This window comes from Phocoena phocoena, chromosome 9 (genome assembly GCF_963924675.1).
Source record: "Phocoena phocoena chromosome 9, mPhoPho1.1, whole genome shotgun sequence".
NCBI lineage: Eukaryota > Metazoa > Chordata > Mammalia > Artiodactyla > Phocoenidae > Phocoena > Phocoena phocoena.
The window spans coordinates 86,345,456-86,363,803 of record NC_089227.1 but is presented as its reverse complement, the minus strand read 5'-3'; the positions used below and the strand labels follow the sequence as shown (position 1 = coordinate 86,363,803).

Genomic DNA, 18,348 nt, shown 5'->3' with positions numbered 1-18,348 from the left:
CAGTTAGATGCCGTTTCTGCAGTCAAGATCACAACTCCCAGAAGGCGATGCTCCTCTGGCGCTCACGGTATAAGGACGAGAAACTACCAACACCCATCGTACCAGATCAAGACTACAATTCCCAATACACCCAGTGGGCTCCGGGAACCTTGTCAGGAACCACTTGTTGCCATAGCATCCGGGTCCGCGCCAACCAATCCTAGCGCCCCTCCCGAAGAGAGGCGGGGCATTCGTATCCTCGACCAGTCGGAGGCACGTTTGTTGTGGCGCGTGACCGGAGGAGGCGGGAGCTCACGATCGGCGGCTTCTCCTTGCTTCTTGGGGTCGTGGCCTTGCTCCTCCTGTGGAAGGCTAGAGTCCGGGCCTGTCCACGCGCTTCTGTGCGCGTGGGGCCTGTGGTGCTTGTGGGTCCGCGCTAGGTGTCTGCGGGCGCGGAAACAGAAGCCATGGGCGGGACGGCCAGCACCCGCCGGGTCACTTTCGAGGCGGACGAGAATGAGAACATTACCGTGGTGAAGGGCATCCGGGTGAGTGACAGTGGGCGGGCGGAGGGCCAGTACTCGGACTCGGACCTGGCCTTTCCGGGTTCCGCTCAGCCTGGTTTCCTCCGTCCGGCCCCCCAGTGTTGTCCGGCCTGAAGCTGAGTTCTTTGCAAAGAAGTTGGAAGTTTTTCAAGACGTGGGACATCCATTCAGAGATATTTGCTGGCTGTGGGCCAAGTGCTGAGCGCTGTGCTGGGGCGGCTGGCGGATGCCAGGTTGCTTTAGACCCTCCAAGGGCTCACAGTCCAGTGTAGACTGTATTGCTCAGTAGTTGTGGGACTTTATTTGAAACCCCTTCCTCACTGTACCCATCTGTGAAATGGGGCTTGTCTGTCTTCTCCTGGGTTCGGGATCCAAAGCCTGCTTTTGCACTGCCCACAAGGCCTCTCTCAGGATGAACTGGCCTTTTAAGGAACCCTTTATCTACTCTGTTGTTTAGTACCCTCCCACTGACAGCACCCATTCCGCCGACACACACACACTTTTCGGCCCTGCCTCGGGTGACTTCTCCTTCTCCTTCTGCCTCCTTCACTTTTCTTTCACTTGACATCTTGTCTTTTCCAGGCCCCTGCTCTGTGGCCTGCTGTGCCTAAGTTTTGGACTAGGCCCAGTGGCTTCAAGACTAGGGTCTGCCAGCCTGATAGGACTTGAGATAGGATTGCAAGTTTTCGTACCACTAGGAGTAGTACACTTTGTTCTGTCCAAGACTTTGGAGAGAATTTTTAAATGCTCCCTGAATATGCTTGATACATGAACCGAGAACTTGATTTTTCTCTAGGGTGTCAGCATACCGGCACTAATTTCGTTAACACACTCTGCCGCTGCACCTGCATTTGGAGCCTCACATTTTTGGAAGTATGATGCCTGATCCTAGTAAATAAAGCAATTGACCTCAGAAAGTTTTTTTTATTTGCGGTACGCGGGCCTCTCACTGTTGTGGCCTCTCCCGTTGCGGAGCACAGGCTCCGGACGCGCAGGCCCAGTGGCCATGGCTCACGGGCGTAGCCGCTCTGTGGCATGTGGGATCTTCCCGGACCGGGGCACGAACCCGTGTCCCCTGCATCGGCAGGCGGACTCTCAACCACTGCGCCACCAGGGAAGCCCTAGATGTTTTTAAGCTGATCTTTATATTTTTCTCAGCTTGAAACAGTCCTTCTGTTTCTCCTGAGGGGAAGTCTCAGTGTCATGAGTGAGCTTGGTGTTTTCAGCTCAGTTGATTGAAGCATAGTGCTGATGAAGCCCACACTTCAGGGTTGAATTGCAGATAGGTTAGTTCAGCTTGGCTGAGGAAGACATTCCAGATATGCCCAGTTGTCTAACGTTTATGCCATCTCTCGTAAGAATAAGAGTGTGCCACGTATACACACTACTATATATAAAATAGATAACTAATAAGAACCTGCTTATAGCACAGGGAACTCTACTCATACTCTGTAATGGCCTATATGGGAAAAGAATCTAAAAAAAAAAGAGTGGATATATGTTTATGTATAACTGATTCACTTTGCTGTACAGCAGAAATTAACACAATATGGTAAATCAACTACAATAAAAATTAAAAGAAAATGTGTTCACCTTAACAGTAACACCTAAATACACTACATGTGTTTCTCTCTGGTGGTTTTTGGCTTTACCAAATATGCCCTCTTTGGACCCCTTTTGTTAGTTTCTCATGAAGAGAATAACTCCTATTTCTTTTATACTTTTCCCTTACTTCTGTGTACACCACTTTTCCAGGCCTCCTGCTTCTATGATTAGAGCATTTCCTTTTGGACCACTGTGACCATATCACCTGTGGTTACCTTTTTTCATAACAGTAAAGCTTTAATTAAAAAAAAAAAGAGTGTGCCAACAATGCAGCAGACTCAGTCACTGCTGGAAAACCAATTTTGTGTTCCACTGATAAGGGTAGTAATTTCATCTTCATTTATCTTAATATACAAGGGGTAATATTGAGTAAACAACATAAGGTTTTCAGTAACTAGGCTGCATTTATTAATAGATCACATTTTCCCAGATTTTTCTTGCTGAGATCCTCAGCAGTTAGCAATTAAAGGACTTACAATGTAAAGTTTAAAGTTTCTTCTCACCAGGTGTTATTTTCACGTTATTTATTGGGTCCTGGTTTTCTCTTTCCCCTTATCCTCAGCAGTCAACAGCTCCCCCTCCCCCCTTCCATAAAATAACCTGTATTCTTACACCTGATTCCAACTTTGAACTCATGGGTTGGACGAAAGGCCACCCGCTTGCCTTGCCCTCCTCTCCCAAGTCTAAAATAAATTTATTGTGATGGAAAGACCAAGCATTTTGATTACTCATATTACATGTGCATAATAGGATGTTTCTGAGCACCTGCTGTGCCTGCTTGGGAAGTGTGCCTTCCACTCAGTCTTTCACAAGTTTATCTGCAACATCAAAGCTGTGAGTGAACTTTTCCAGAGCAAATGTCAACTTCGATAAGTATCATTTTCAAAGTAATATTTATCATGCTTTCCAGGCATAAACTAATCTCTTCAACTGGCCATGAAGTCGCAAGCTGAAATTCACAGGAGCCAGTTATGGTAGCAAGGATACTGATGTGGAGCACAACCTGTGCTTTGGGAAGTATTAGCCATTGAGAGCCCCTAAGTTATTTCATGTGGGATTTGGCTGAGGATCCTGGAGAGGGTCCATTAACAGAGGCTACAAATCCAGTCAGTCGTTGGGAGTCCTGAGGAACGTTGTTGGAGTAGTTGACTGGTCCCTTTCCACTTTAGGTTCCATGAATCTCTTGCGTATATATTTACCATGATAAGCTTTCTAGGATTTTCATACAGACGGTAGAAGTTCATGTTTTCCACTAATAGCAAATGCAAAGAACACAAGTGATAATCTACAGACATAAGCTAAAAATTATACATGTGTATATGATAGTATAGAATAGTCCCCCTTAAGTAAGTATTTGGGAGTAATGTCTTCCAAATAATAGTGGCAGTTTTTGAAGCCTTTGTGTTGAAATGGTAGGTGAAAAGAAAATGACCTGTGTTACATGGAAAGAGGACCAAGTGAGAAAAGTGGGTCTGAGTCCTTTAATCAGTTTGCTAAGAAACACCTGGAAGAAGTTGAAGAAAACCTATTATGGAGGTGAAGGTCTGATATGTTTCTGTCTAATGTGGTTCCTATCTCAGCCTCTTGGAGAGGGGCAACTTAAAAAGGAGTTCTCTTCCTCCTTTTACTCTGTTCCTTGGAAGTAAAAATACTTTATTGTCCATCTCACGCAGTCTCTAGTTTCTGAGAAAATACTAGATTCTGGGTTGTTGAGTGGTGTACTTGTGCTGATTTTAGATAAGACCAACCAAGGTGGTTGGGAAGACTATAGAAGATGACACAACCTTTTCCTCTTCTCTGGGGCACGTGTTCGTATGGGGTGTAGTACAGACTGAAAATTGGCAAGTCCCATTTACTTAAATTTGTCTTCAGGAGCAGTAGAGAATAGGGTGGATAATCAAAGTCAGTGAACTGAATTCAGCTCTGCTGGCAGGCCCTCTTCTTTTCGTTCTCCCTTATATTAGAACAGTGGTTCTTAACTTTTAGTTCACAGACTATTGTAAATCTGTAGGCTACGGACTCTACCCAGAATAATGCAATAAGCAGAAAATTTTGCATACCATTGAGGAATTAATCCATAGACTCCTGAATCCATGGACCCCAGGGCATAATTCTAGCATCAATGTGTGTGTTTCTTTGCTACAAATAATTTCTGTAAATTGCACTTGGTATTTGCCTTGGTGGAGATTCCAGAGATGTCTGGAAACCAAGTATAGTAGGTATAGATCTTTAAATAGGAAAAAAGATTTTCTGAAAGACGTACCCTGTTTAAGGAAAGATGTTTCCTAAAGAAGTTGCTGCTGATACAGAGGCTGCTTGTCCGGCTCTTGCAGAAGCTTATGTTTTACCTTTGACCCCTTTTGGGGTCAGGTTGCATCACCAAGAAGAGTTGTTCTCCAGCTGCATATTGTGTGTATAACCCAGGCCAGCATCCCTAAATCTTGTCAGCTGCTTCACAAGCGAGTAGAGTCCCCCAGTTCACAGAGGAGATCAGGTGAGAGTGCAGGCCTGAACTTATTACTGCAGCTGGGAGGTCAGTTCAGTGAGTATCAGCTTGAGATACAAAGTATAGCCCAGCTATTGCCTTCTGTCAGCATAGTTGTGACTGGACTGGGGAGAGGGTAGATTGCTTGAGTAGGCAGAGATGCAACTGCAGGCTTCCATGGGTGCTCCTTTGGGAGGGCCTGAGGATACATGTGTGAACGATTTCTAAGGACAAAAAAGAGAGGTTGACTCTCAAGGCAACTCTGCAACGTGTTTATCAACTTAAAAAATGAGTTGTGTTCCCTTGGACGACATGTGTATCAATTTACTGAGGTATAACTAAAGACCTTATTGGGAAATGTTTTGAATTGACTGACATTAAGTACAAGTTTTGAAGCATCAGATAAGCCAGACAAATAAAAAGTTAACAATGAAATAAGAAATAATTAATGTTTATATTGAAAGAGACTTGTACTTTTACTATGCAAAGAGCGTAGAGAGGGATAAACGGGCACCGTATATACTCCGACCAGGACTTAATGCAGCTGCTTCTGGCAATAGCTGTAGGCCTTGTCTTCATACACCACATAGAGAAGGAGCTCATTACAAACTTGGGCAGAGCTGATGAACGTGAACCGAGATGAATGACCTGTTGAAGTCCTAATGGCTGGAGTTGTGTTAGTAATAACTCTGCCAGGTATTTGTGTAGCATGTTGTAGTCTGCAGTGCATCTTGGAATCCTTCCGCTGTAACTCCAGTGGTAGGTGTTATTTTCACTGTTTTCAGATGAGGAAAGTGAGGCCCACTGAGGGTTATATAGCTAGTAGGTGACCAGTGCTTCTTCCTCTATTCTGGGCCAGCTTCTTGTAACATATGAAATTATATATGTCAAATTAGCTTTATATATATTAGCTTTAAACACGTAAATTATATTACATATATAACATATGTATTATATGATATAATACATAGTATATATCATATGTAATATAAAATATACATATTTACATTACAGCATGCTATGTTAATATGGTACATTAAATGTATATTATGCAGTATATTACCTTATATATTGAGTAAACTTTATATAAATTATATATCAGTTAAAATAGTTTTAAGATTCTAAAACTTAATAAGGCTCATTTTATTTCTTTAAGAGGAAGTGATACATTTTTACTTTATTGTGTGTGATTAAGGAGTGTATTATTTAATAGTGGAGAAGGCACTGGACTAGAGAATGGGGGTTACTGGTTGCTGTCCTGATGCTGCCAGTAGCTGGATGTTACTCAGGACCTCTTTTTTCTCACTTGTGAATTGAGAGGATTGGAGTCAGTCTTGAGGGGTTCTTCCTAAGATGTAGCTCAGCTTTGTAGATGAGTTGCAGCAACAGTCTCAGTGGCTGTCAGTTGTTAGAAAAGCAAAGTGCCTTGGCACTCTCCTTCCTAACTTCCACTTCTCTTCCAAGAAAGGAGTCATGGTTTTTCCTTAAAAGGTTACAACTTTTGAGCTGTGGACTTTCCCTTTACTGTCTCACCTCCATTCTGGTTTGGGTCATGAGATATAAGTAACAGTTCAGGTACAAACTGTTTTGTTCACTGATGTCTCACAAGGGCCTCAATTAGTGCTTGGCCTAGTAAACCTTGTTGAATGGCTAATACAGGAGCTCACAGTTTTGCAGAAAGGCAGTTGCTTGTTCTGTCACTGGAGCACTGCACTGGAAATTTGTGCAAGGTACCTGTGGGGCACAAGAAGGGTAGCGTTGGGTAAGCAGAATTGGAATGAAATGGCTTTAGTGTTTGAACTGAATTTTGAAAGGCAGTTCTCTCCCAAGGGGCCCAGGGAGAAGGCAATGTAGCCATGTATAAAGGCAAAGAGATGGCAACAAGTAGCCAGTGTGGGTGGCGAACAGGGTATGAGGTCTTGGGGGAAAAGCTATGGAAGCTGAGGTTGGAGAGTTAGGCCATAACCAAATGAAGAGGAAGTCTTGAACGCCACACAGAAGAATCAGGACTTTCTTGTCAACAGAGGTAGCTATTGAAGGATTTGAAACGGGAATTACCATAATCAGATTTGCATTTTAGGAGGAATATTGATGGTGCCATGAATTAGGGCAGGGGAAATGGGATGCGAGGAGAGATGATGAATTCGTTAAACTTTGAGGAGTTGAGGAAGTCATGGCTAAGAGAATAAGAGAGAGAAGAGTCAAGAAGTCCTATGTTTTGATTTAGAAGCTGGATGGAGGTGGTGTCATTAATGAGATAAGGAAAGCAAGAGGAAGAAGGGAGTTTTGGCAAACGTGAATCCAGCTTGCGACGTGTTGGGTTTGAGGCGCTTGTGGTCTGTCCCAGGGGAGGTGTCCATTAGGCAATTAAGTGTTTAGGTCTGGCTTTCGGAATACAGCTCTTGGGCTGGAGATAATGGTTTAGAATTCATTCATTAATCAACAGCAGTTAAAAAAATCAAGGGAGTGAATGAGAGTACCAGCAAGAGCATGTAGAGTGAGAAGAAAATCAAGGCAAGGAACAAAATGTGGGGACCTCTAGCATTCAAGGGGAGGGGAAGCCTGCAGAAGAATGAAGACTCAGCCAGAGTCCTAGGACAAGCAGGAAGGGATGTTGGAAAAGCAGGGGAGGGGTTTTCGGAAGAGGGGAGTGAGCAAAAGGAAGTCATATAAATTAGGTGCCTTATAAGTATAAATAAAAAAGATTTATTTATATAAACATAAATATAGAAGGTTATTTATTTGATCAGTGGTGACTTTTACTGGAACACTTTCTCTGCTGTATTGGGTTACAAGCCAGATAGTGGTGTGTTAAGGAAGTGGAAACTGGAAGAAGGTTCTTAAGGATGTGGGAGGGGGATCACCCCATTACTTGACCTGGAAACCTTCTTGATGATATCTGCTTCGCCCTCATCTAGTCAGACAATGAATCTGGCAGTGAAGGGGACAGCTGACTGTGACCTTGACACTCAGACTTCCTGGGTTTGAATCCTGGCTGCATTGCTGACAACTCGTAAGGTCCAGTGCAAATTATTTAATCTGGCTTTGCTTCAGTTTCCTCACCTATACAATGGAGGTAATAAAAGTATCTCAGGATTGTGAAGGGTTAAGTGGGTCAAGTGTTTAGTTTAGTGTAAGTGCCTGGCACATAATAAGCACTCAGTGAAGGTTAGCCATTTTGAATCCTAAATATCTTTTGAATGTGTTCTCCCTGGAACGTGTTTTTTATTTTCTAAGAACAACTTTATTGTGGTGTAATTTACATATAAAATTCACCTGTTTTCTGTGTACAACGCTTTCTAATAAATTTGCAAAATTGTGCAACCATCACCACAGTCCAGTTCTAGAACATTTTCATCATCCCAATAAAATCTTCATGTCCATTTCTAGTTAATCTCCATTCTTATCCTAGCCTTAGGCAACCACTTATCTATTTTCTGTCTGTATAGAGTTACCTTTTCTGGGCATTTCATGTAAATAGAATTATACAATATGTGGCCTTCTGTGTCTGGCTTCCTTTACTTAGTTGTTTTTTGGGTCTATCCATATAGAAGCATCTATCAGAACTTCAGTTCTTTTTATTGATGAATTGTAGTCCATTGTATGGATATATGTTTTGTTTATCCATTCACTGGAATATGGGTATTTGTTTGCTATTATGAGTAATGCTGCTCTGCACATTCCCAGGCAAATCTTTGTGTGGACATATGCTTAATAGCTTCTTAATTGGTCCTTTAGTGTCCTTCAGGGGTCCTCTTCTTTTCTTGTCCCCCTCCAGTCTGTCCTCCATACTGTAGCTAGAGTGATCTTTCTAAAATGCAAGTCTGATTGTGTCATTACCCTGCTTAAAATCCTTCAGTAGTGCCCAGCCGTCCTCAGGATCTAGTTCAACTCCCTAACTTGAAGGATTTACTAAGAGTCTTCAAAATCTAGAATCTTATTTCCCTCTTCACCTTCCCTTTCACTAAGCCCCCTCCTCAGCTTCCTGCTTCAGCCATTCTTTTATTCATTCATATAGTTTCATTTATTTAACCATTCACTCATTTAACCAGGCTTATTGAGGCTCTGGGGATATAATACTAGACAGGACAGCCAAATCCATGCTTTCCTGGAGCTTTCTTTCTAGTGAGAAAGGCAGGCAATAAACAAGAAAGAATCAGATAGTGGTAAGTGCTGTGAAGAAAATAGAAAAGGATGATCTGGTAAGTTGTGGGGTGGGGGGTGTTGTGGGCTGATGACTCTCAAATCTCCTAGCCTGAGTTCCTCAGAGCCCCTGCCCTGTTGCCAACTGCCTGCTTGATGTTTCCCCTTGCTATGCTGATAAGCCCTGCTGCTTAACTATAGCTTCATGCAGTACTCTCTTCTTAGAGTATTCTTATCCTACTCTTCTCTTTCTAAGTACTCTTCATCCTTCTCAGCCCCCGGCTCAGCCTCACTCCCACAGCCTGTCTAGATGCCCTGCCCATCTGCCCATTGTGCTGTCAGCCCTTCCATTACAGGCCAACTGCATTAAGTAACATCCTTCACATTATATTTAAATGCATGATGATTGTCTGTTTCTTCTTGACTTTAAGCACCTTGATGACTTCTGCCACCCATAGTTGGCTGGCACACAGTTGGTGCATAATGAAATCTGTTGAAAGAGGGATTGTTTGTGGTTAGCCTTGAACGGGAGGGAGGGAGGGAGGGAGGGACACCATTTCATTTGGGGCTGGAGGGAAAGAAGGAGCTAAGGCCTGCTGCAAGCTTAATTTGTAGGACAGGGGAGGAAAGTCGAAGGAGTTCTGATGGCTTACATTTTCTCAGAGATTACAATTTAGTGCACAGTATAAAATGAGGAAAAGAGTTATTTATAATGAGCAATTAGCAGTGCATTAGAAGAAATGAAGTAGTGCTATGGGGTGCATCTTGAAATCTTAAAATTGTTCTTACTTGCTTTTAGTGTTACAGCTATTAGATTTAGTCTAATTTCTTCGGGGCATTTGTTATGCATACTGGTATGGATGGCTGAATTACTTGGATGCTACTGTACTGTTTTCTTTCTTGTTCTTTAATAATTGATTTTATTTTGACGTTGCTTTTTCAGCTTTCGGAAAATGTGATTGATCGTATGAAGGAAACCTCTCCATCTGGTCCGAAGTCTCAGCGGTATTCTGGTGCTTACGGTGCCTCAGGTATTTCAGAATTTTAATTTCTGAGTTCTTAGCAGAAAAATTATAAGTGGTAAAGTTCACTCAATAGTCAAGCTCTTCTGCACTTCTGTCTTTTGTTTTTTGGATGTTCGACTTTTTATGGGGGAATAGTCTTCCTTTGGTATCCATGGGTATTGGTTCCAGGACCCTCTTGGATACCAAAATCCATGGATGTGCAAGTCCTTTATGTAAAATGGGTAGTACTTGCTTATAACCTATGCACATCCTCCCATATACTTTAAATCATCTCTAGATTATTTATGATACCTAATACACTGTAAATGCCAAGTAAATAATTGCCTGCATGGCAAATTCAAGTTTTGCTTTTTGGGATTTTCTGGAATTTTTTTTTTTTTTCCTGAATATTTTCAACCTGTGGTTGGTGGAATCTGTGGATGCGGAACCTGCAGGTATGGAAGGCCGACTATATTGGTTAGTACCAGGGTTTCTTTTAAAATTCTTTGAACTAAAAGTGGAATGAATCTACTTTCAAACAGTCTTTGGGAATGTTTTTTCTCTTCCAGCTCCTGAATCCTCTGTTAGGCTTTGGAAGGTTATTTCATATCTTTTTGTGTAAAATGAATTACTTATAGGGATATGAGAGGTTTGGGAGTAAATATTTATTAAAAAAAAATTGAACTTAGAAAATACTGATTTATTGCTTCCAGATGAAAATCTCTGATGATTTTACTATCTTAATAGATTTCTTTAAGTTTCTTAAGTTTATTCCTTCATAATCTTAATTATTGAGGAAAATATGATGTTAAATGAAATCCATAGAGAATTATTGTCTCATTTTACCTCTCTTATCCTGTAGGATAAGAGACTGTTTCTTTTTCTTTCTTTTCTCTCTTTCTTTTCTCTTTCTCTCTTTCTTTTCTCTCTCTTACCCTGTCCATTTATTCATCCAACTAATATTTATTGAGCACCTGCTATGTGTCTGGCACTGTTCTTATTGCTGCTAAATTTGATGGATGGACATGCTGTTTTTTGGTGAAATGGCAATGAGAAAATAGTTGAGATGATTAAACTTGGACTAAACGAGAATTTTCATTATTTATTAGAAAGGGGTATTGTGTGGTAAATCTGGTTATAGACTGAAATACCTTGAGAAAGATGAGATGTTGCCCAAATGCCATTCACTTGGGGGCATTTGTGACCCTCTTACTAATCATTAAGTCAGTAACCATGAGTTGAACTTCTGATGTGTGTAGAGCAGAAGGTGCCAAGATGAATAAGAAATAGTTCTTGTCCTTTGCAAACTTTTTATTTAGCATTAAGAAGTGTTCATCGTTCATTAAGGTTAGGTAGAAGGTGACCACCCCCTCTGCTGGAAACCCTTTTTTTGGCTTCTGGGCCACACTCTTGGTTTTCCTTATACCTTACTTGCATCCTTAGTCTAGTCTTCTTTGCTGATTTCCACTAATGTCATCAAATTGTATGCCTTTTGAGTCATTGTGTAGATGCCCGTGACTCCCAAAATTGTATCTCTAGCCCTGATCTCTCCTTGAAACTCGACTCCGACAATTGTCTACTTCACATCTCCACTTAAAATTCTTCAACTTAGCAGATCCAAGACAAAGCTTTTTATTCTTCTTCAGAGTTGCTTCTCCTCTTTATCTTTCCCAGTAAATGGCACTGGGATTCATCCTTGTTTCCTCTTTTTTTCTTAATTTTTAAAAAAAATTATTTTATTATAATCGGGATTACAGATCTTTTAAAAATTTTATTTATTTTTTATTTTTGGCTGCGTTGGGTCTTCGTTGCTGTGTGTGGGCTTTCTCTAGTTGTGGCGAGAGGGGGCTACTCTTCATTGTGGTGCATGGGCTTCTCATTGTGGTGGCTTCTCTTGTCGCGGAGCAGGGGCTCTAGGCGTGCGCTTCAGTAGTTGTGGCTTGTCGGCTCAGTAGTTGTGGCTTACAGCTGTAGAGCACAGGCTCAGTAGTTGTGGCACGTGGGCTTAGTTGCTCGCGGCACGTGGGATCTTCCCAGGCCAGGGCTCAAACCCGTGTCCCCTGCATTGGCAGGTGGATTCTTAACCACTGCACCGCCAGGCAAGTCCCTTTCTTAATTCTCATATTAGACCATTAGCTAGTCTTGTCAGCTCCATCTCCAGAATATGTTTGGATATGTTCTTTGCTTGTCTATCTTTACTGCTGCAGCTCCAGTCGAGGTAACCACCATCTCTTACCTTGTCTTTTGCTGAAGCCTCTTAACTGGCTCCCTACTTCCACTCTTGTCCTCCCTCTATGCTCTGCCAAGCACCCAGAGGCCTCAGCAATCTTTAAAAAAATACGTCAGCTCATATCATATCCTAGTGGTAGATCTCCATGGTACTTAGAATATAATTTGAATTGCTTTTCTTGGCTTCTGAGGTACACCATGACTTGTCCCTTTTTGCTTTTCCAACATTATCTTTTGACATATGGATATTTTAAAAATTGGAATTTGATCTAAAATATGCTTTGTTCTAGGTAGATTTCTTCTTTTCCTTTTTTTAAAAAAAATTATTTATTGTATTCTTGCTGTGTCGGGTCTTAGTTGCAGCATGCGGGCTCTTCATTGAGGCATGCGGGATCTTTCGTTGTGGTGCACGGGCTTCTCTATAGTTGTGGCACGCTGGCTCCAGAGTGCGTGGGCTCTGTAGTTTGTGGCATGCAGCCTCTCTAGTTGAGGCATGCAGGCTCAGTAGTTGTGGCTTGTGGGCTTAGTTCCCCCGCGACATGTGGGATCTTAATGGGTTCGACCAGGGATTGAACCCGCATCACCTGCGTTGGAAGGCGGATTCCTTACCACTGGACCACCAGGGAAGTCCCTAGGTAGATTTCTTTTCTACCTACTATGTTAAGGAGATAGGATGGTGATGGTGAACTAATGATGGAATAGTAATAAATAACATTTAAGTAACGTTTATTACGTGCCAGGTACTCTGTTAAATCCTTTATGTCTAGTTTGTGTAATCTGTATAATCCTGTGAAGAAGGTACTGTATTAAGCCATTTTACATGGAAGAAAATTGAGACTTGAAGTGATTAATTATCTTGCCCAAAGTCACACAGCTGGTGAGCAGTGGATGTGATACTTGAATTCAAGTCTGTTTGACTCCAGAGCAAATGCAGTAAACCACTCTGTTTTATTATCATTTGAATGACATCTTGCTTCATTTGTAGAGAGGATGTGACAGAAACTAGTTGTAGGGAAGGAGCTGCTTTTTAGTGATGTTCTGCTTGAGTTTAGGAAAGCACCTTTCTGTAAGTGATTGTTGGTTCTTCTAGCTTTCTCCCGTATTTGCTCTTGTACAACAGTGAGTTGAAGGAGAAGAAGTGTTGTTCTTCTTGGGTTGGTTTCTTAAAAGGATACTTTGAAAGAGTGGGTGTGGGTGGGGAGGCTTTCTATAAATGCTCATGGTGTGGCCTGCAGAGTGTGACACTGACGTTGAGATAAGTTCTGCCTATGCTGAGGGATCCATCCCTTCCCATTTCTCGATTTGACATGACTGATGAACTCTTTGGTCTATGACCAGCCTGGGCACTGAAAACTCTTTGAATGCCACCTTGTGTTTTGTTGGTCAGGCTAGAAGTACACTCTCTAAATGGTAGCCATTAGTCACATGTGGCTATTAATATTTAAATTAAAATTAATTAAAATGAAATAAAATAAAAATTTTGTCTCTTGTGTCACACTAGTCACCCTTCAATGCTCAGTAACCACCTGTGGCTAGTGGCTGCCATATTGGACAGTGCAGTATAGGACATTTTCATCATTGCAGAAAGTTCTCTTGCACAGCTTTAGTCTAGATTTTATCAGTGCTTGGCCTTGTGAGCTTCATCAGGTGATTTTAATGATGTGGTGACTGAGGTTGTGGAGCTAGACAGCTCTGTGTGTTTGTGAATCTAGCTTCCTGCCTTTTCCACATCCCAGCTCCCCCAGGATTGTGGGTAAATGGATGCCAGGAAATATTTCCCTGAGGACTACTGTCTTCACCTCAGTCTTCAGCACAGCTTCCTAACCTGTGTGTTATGAGTGTATTGGAGGAATTGATTTCTTAGATTCAGGGTAGCTGGTGAACACCTGTGTACCCTCATATGCCATACAAATACTTGCTTTTTCTGTCTGCACTTTGATGTGAAAAAAGCTCAACAAGGCTAATAGCTCAGGCTCTTTGAGAATATTTCCGTTACCCATTCCAGCCCAACGTAAGAAAAGAATATTCTACATACTATTTTGAAACGATCTTGCCTTTAGGTTCAGAATGCAGTTAGACAATGATTGTGCAAATTAACAGATTTATTCTTCTTAAAATTTAAAGAATATGTTTCTAAAAGTACACAGCCTCAAAGTTAATGTTCTCTTCTGCGTTTGGGGTTTTAGTTAGTATCCAATAATAGATTTCTTTTTTTTTTTTTTTTTTTCGGTACGCGGGCCTCTCACTGTTGTGACCTCTCCCGTTGCGGAGCACTGGCTCCGGACGCGCAGGCTCAGCGGCCATGGCCCACGGGCCCAGCCGCTCCGCGGCACCGGGGCACAAACCCGTGTCCCCTGCATCGGCAGGCGGACTCTCAACCACTGCGCCACCAGGGAAGCCCCAATAATAGATTGCTTAAGATTTATAATTTAGATGTGTTATGAAATAATTTTTCAAGTCTACAAAAATAATATGGATAAAAATGTCACCAGCCTTTTCTACATTTTTCAGTGTCAGGTAAATGATATATTAAATGTGAGTTGAATTTTTAATATTTGTTAAAATGCTTTCTTCCTTGCAGGACTCTAATTCATACCAGCCCCCTAGGCTATTCATATGTGTGAATACAGGGCAGAGTTGATGGACTGAGAGCACTAGGATTTCTGAGAATAAGAACTAAGTTTTGTCATGTATATAGTTTCGAGAACATAATTTATGCTGTAAGAAAGTGATTTCCTTTAAAGACTTTACTGAAACTATTTTTTGCCCAACCTTGAACCAGATCAGTGACTCACTGCAGTAAGTATTTGCATGTAAAGCTGTTTAGGCAAAATAATATACTGTGTGACACACAGCATATTGTAATGCCACTTTAATAAATGAATGCGCTCTAAAGAACTTAATTATATCCTTGCTGCCTCAAATTCTTTGATGTGTTATGTGCTATCTCAACTACATTGGTTTGCTTTTTTAAAAAATATATTTTTATTTTTACTAGAGGTAAATAAACTGACACCAAGCATTGTAAATGGATGACCACACAAAAACAACAATGATTGCAATTACCAAACATGAAACACACTCACACTGTGTCATAATATTGACATTCAGTCCAGTAATCCTCCACTGTAACAGCTCCTTTACTTTGCAGTGAAAATTGATTTGTATATTTTTTGCCTCTGAGTCCTTGTGGGATTTTTTTTTTATTCAAACAGAAAGTCACAAAAATTATAATCATCCTCATCAGTTCACTCAGTCCCATGTAATTAATTTTTTTTCATCTTGATCTTTTGTTAGCACTTTTATGAGTTTATCAGTTTTCCATTAGAGTTCTGAAAATGCTTATTTATTCAGTTCAGCAGTATAGTCAGTTACCAGAAACCTGTACTTGTCAGAGTCTTTTCCATGAATTCCTTGAAGATGAAACCCTTTATAGGAACATTTTTGCGAAAGCATCAGAGTGCACCCAGAACTGTCTGTAAATGACGAAAGACTTAAAAATGACCACAGTTAAAGATTTGATGAAAGTTCATAATAATGCAATTGACAAGGAAATTTAGTTATTTCTGAGATATACATTTTAAAGAAATAACTAGAATTATGACTTATAATATTATACCAGAACTTATAAGATTTTTAGAAATTTCATGTAATGTCTGAAACATTTATATCAACATATTTCCATATAAATAACCCAAAGAAAGTTTAGTATTAGTTGTTTTTCTTATTTGTTTGTTTTTTTTATACTGCAGGTTCTTATTAGTCATCAGTTTTATACACATCAGTGTATACATGTCCATCCCAGTCACCCAGTTCATCACACCACCACCCCCATCTTCCCACGGCTTTCACCCCTTGGTGTCCATACGTTTGTTCTCTACATCTGTGTTTCAATTTCTGCCCTGCAAACTGGTTCATCTGTACCATTTTTCTAGATTCCACATATATGCGCTAATATACGATATTTGTTTTTCTCTTTCTGACTTACTTCACTCTGTATGACAGTCTCTAGATCCATACATGTCTCAACAAATGACCCAACTCTGTTCCTTTTTATGGCTGAGTAATATTCCATTGTATATATGTACCACATCTTCTTTATCCATTTGTCTGTCGATGGGCATTTAGGTTGCTTCCATGACCTGGCTATTGTAAATAGTGCTGCAGTGAACATTGAGGTGCATGTGTCTTTTTGAATTGTGATTTTCTCTGGGTATATGCCCAGTAGTGGGATTGCTGGATCATGTGGTAGTTCTATTTTTAGTTTTTTAAGGAACCTCCGTCCTGTTCTCCATAAGTGGCTGTAATAATTTACATTCCCACCAACAGTGCAGGAGAGTTGCCTTTTCTCCACACCCTCTCCAGCATTTGTCGTTTGTAGATTTTCTGATGATGCCCATTCTGACTGGTGTGAGGTGATACCTCATTGTAGTTTTGATTTGCATTTCTCTAAAAATTAGTGATGTTGAGCAGCTTTTCATGTGCTTCTTGGCCATCTGTATGTCTTCTTTGGAGAAATGTCTATTTAGGTCTTCTGCCCATTTTTGGATTAGGGTGTTTGTTTTTTTAATATTGAGATTCATGAGCTGTTTATATATTTTGGAGATTAATCCTTTTTCCGTTGATTCATTTGCAAATATTTTCTCACATTCTGAGGGTTGTCTTTTCGTAGTATTTATGGTTTCCTTTGCTGTGCAAAAGCTTTGAAGTTGCATTAGGTCCCATTTGTTTATTTTTATTTCCATTACTCTAGGAGTTGAATCAAAAAAGATCTTGCTGTGGTTTATGTCAAAGAGTGTTCTTCCTATGTTTTCCTCTAACAGTTTTATTGTGTGTGGTCTTACATTTAGGTCTCTAATCCATTTTGAGTTTATTTTTGTGTATGGTGTTAAGGAGTGTTCTAATTTCATTCTTTTACATGTAGCTGTCCAGTTTTCCCAGCACCACTTATTGAAGAGACTGTCTTTTCTCCATTGTATATCCTTGCCTCCTTTGTCATAGATTAGTTGACCATAGGTGCGTGGGTTTATCTCTGAGCTTTCTGTCCTGTTCCATTGATCTATGATTCTGTTTTTGTGTCAGTACCATATTGTCTTGATTACTGTAGCTTTGTAGTATAGTCTGAAGTCAGGGAGTCTCATTCCTGCAGCTCTGTCTTTTTCCCTCAAGATTGCTTTGGCTATTCGGGGTCTTTTGTGTCTCCATACAAATTTTAAGATTTTTTGTTCTAGTTCCATAAAAAATGCCATTGGTAATTTGATAGGGATTGCACTGAATCTGTAGATTGCTTTGGGTAGTATAGCCATTTTCACAGTATTGATTCTGCCAATCCAAGAACATGGTATATCTCTCCATCTGTTGGTATCATCTTTAATTTCTTTCATCAGTGTCTTATAGTTTTCTGCATACAGGTCTTTTGTCTCCCTAGGTAGGGTTATTCCTGGGTATTTTATTCTCTTTGTTACAGTGGTAAATAGGGGTGTTTCCTTAATTTCTCTTTCAGATTTTTGATCATTGGTGTGTAGGAATGCAAGAGATTTCTGTGCATTAATTTTGTATCCTGCAGCTTTATGAAATTCATTGATTAGCTCTAGTAGTTTTCTGGTAGCATCTTTAGGATTCTCTATGTATAGTATTATGTCATCTGTATGTAGTGACAGTTTTACCTTTCTGATTTTGATTCCTTTTCTTTTTCTTCTCTGATTGCTGTGGCTAAAACTTCCAAAACTATGTTGAATAACAGTGTTGAGAGTGGGCAACCCTGTCTTGTTCCTGATCTTAGTGGAAATGATTTCAGTTTTTCACCATTGAAAACGATGTGGGCTGTGGGTTTGTCATATATGGCCTTTATTATGTTGAGGTAAGTTCTCTTCATGCCTACTACTGGAGGGTTTTTACCATAAATTGGTGTTGAATTTTGTCAAAAGCTTTTTCTGCATCTATTGAGATTATCATATGGTTTTTATCCTTCAGTTCGTTAATATTTTGTGTCATATTAATTGATTTGCATATATTGAAGAATCCTTGCATTCCTGGGATAAACCCCCCTTTATTATGGTGTATGATCCTTTTAATGTGCTGTTGGATTCTGTTTGCTAGTGTTTTGTGGAGGATTTTTGCGTCTATGTTCATTGGTGATACTGGGCTGTAATTTTCCTCTTTTGTAGTATCTTTGTCTGGTTTTGGTACCAGGGTGATGGTGGCCTCGTAGAATGAGTTTGGGAGTGTTCCTCCCTCTGCAGTTTTTTGGAAGAGTTTGAGAAGGATAGGTGTTAGCTCTTCTCTAAATGTTTGATAGAATTCACCTGTGAAGCCATCTGGTCCTGGGCTTTTGTTTGTTGGAAGATTTTTAATCACA

The 18,348-nt window shown here is 40.6% G+C and overlaps 1 protein-coding gene across 2 annotated transcripts in view; it reads left to right on the top strand.

Moving 5' to 3' along the window:
• Positions 1-274: 274 nt before the first annotated feature.
• The window catches only part of CHCHD3 (coiled-coil-helix-coiled-coil-helix domain containing 3), a 289,542-nt gene continuing 271,468 nt past the window's right edge, over positions 275-18,348 (top strand). Inside the window, exons 1-2 of one of the 2 annotated variants that reach the window (XM_065883507.1) lie at positions 275-527; positions 9,701-9,788. In XM_065883507.1, the coding sequence (XP_065739579.1) occupies positions 447-527; positions 9,701-9,788 (169 nt within the window). In that variant the 5' untranslated portion in view covers positions 275-446. The remainder of the gene's footprint in view (positions 528-9,700; positions 9,789-18,348) is intronic. The other variant, XM_065883506.1, reaches the window with a different exon arrangement.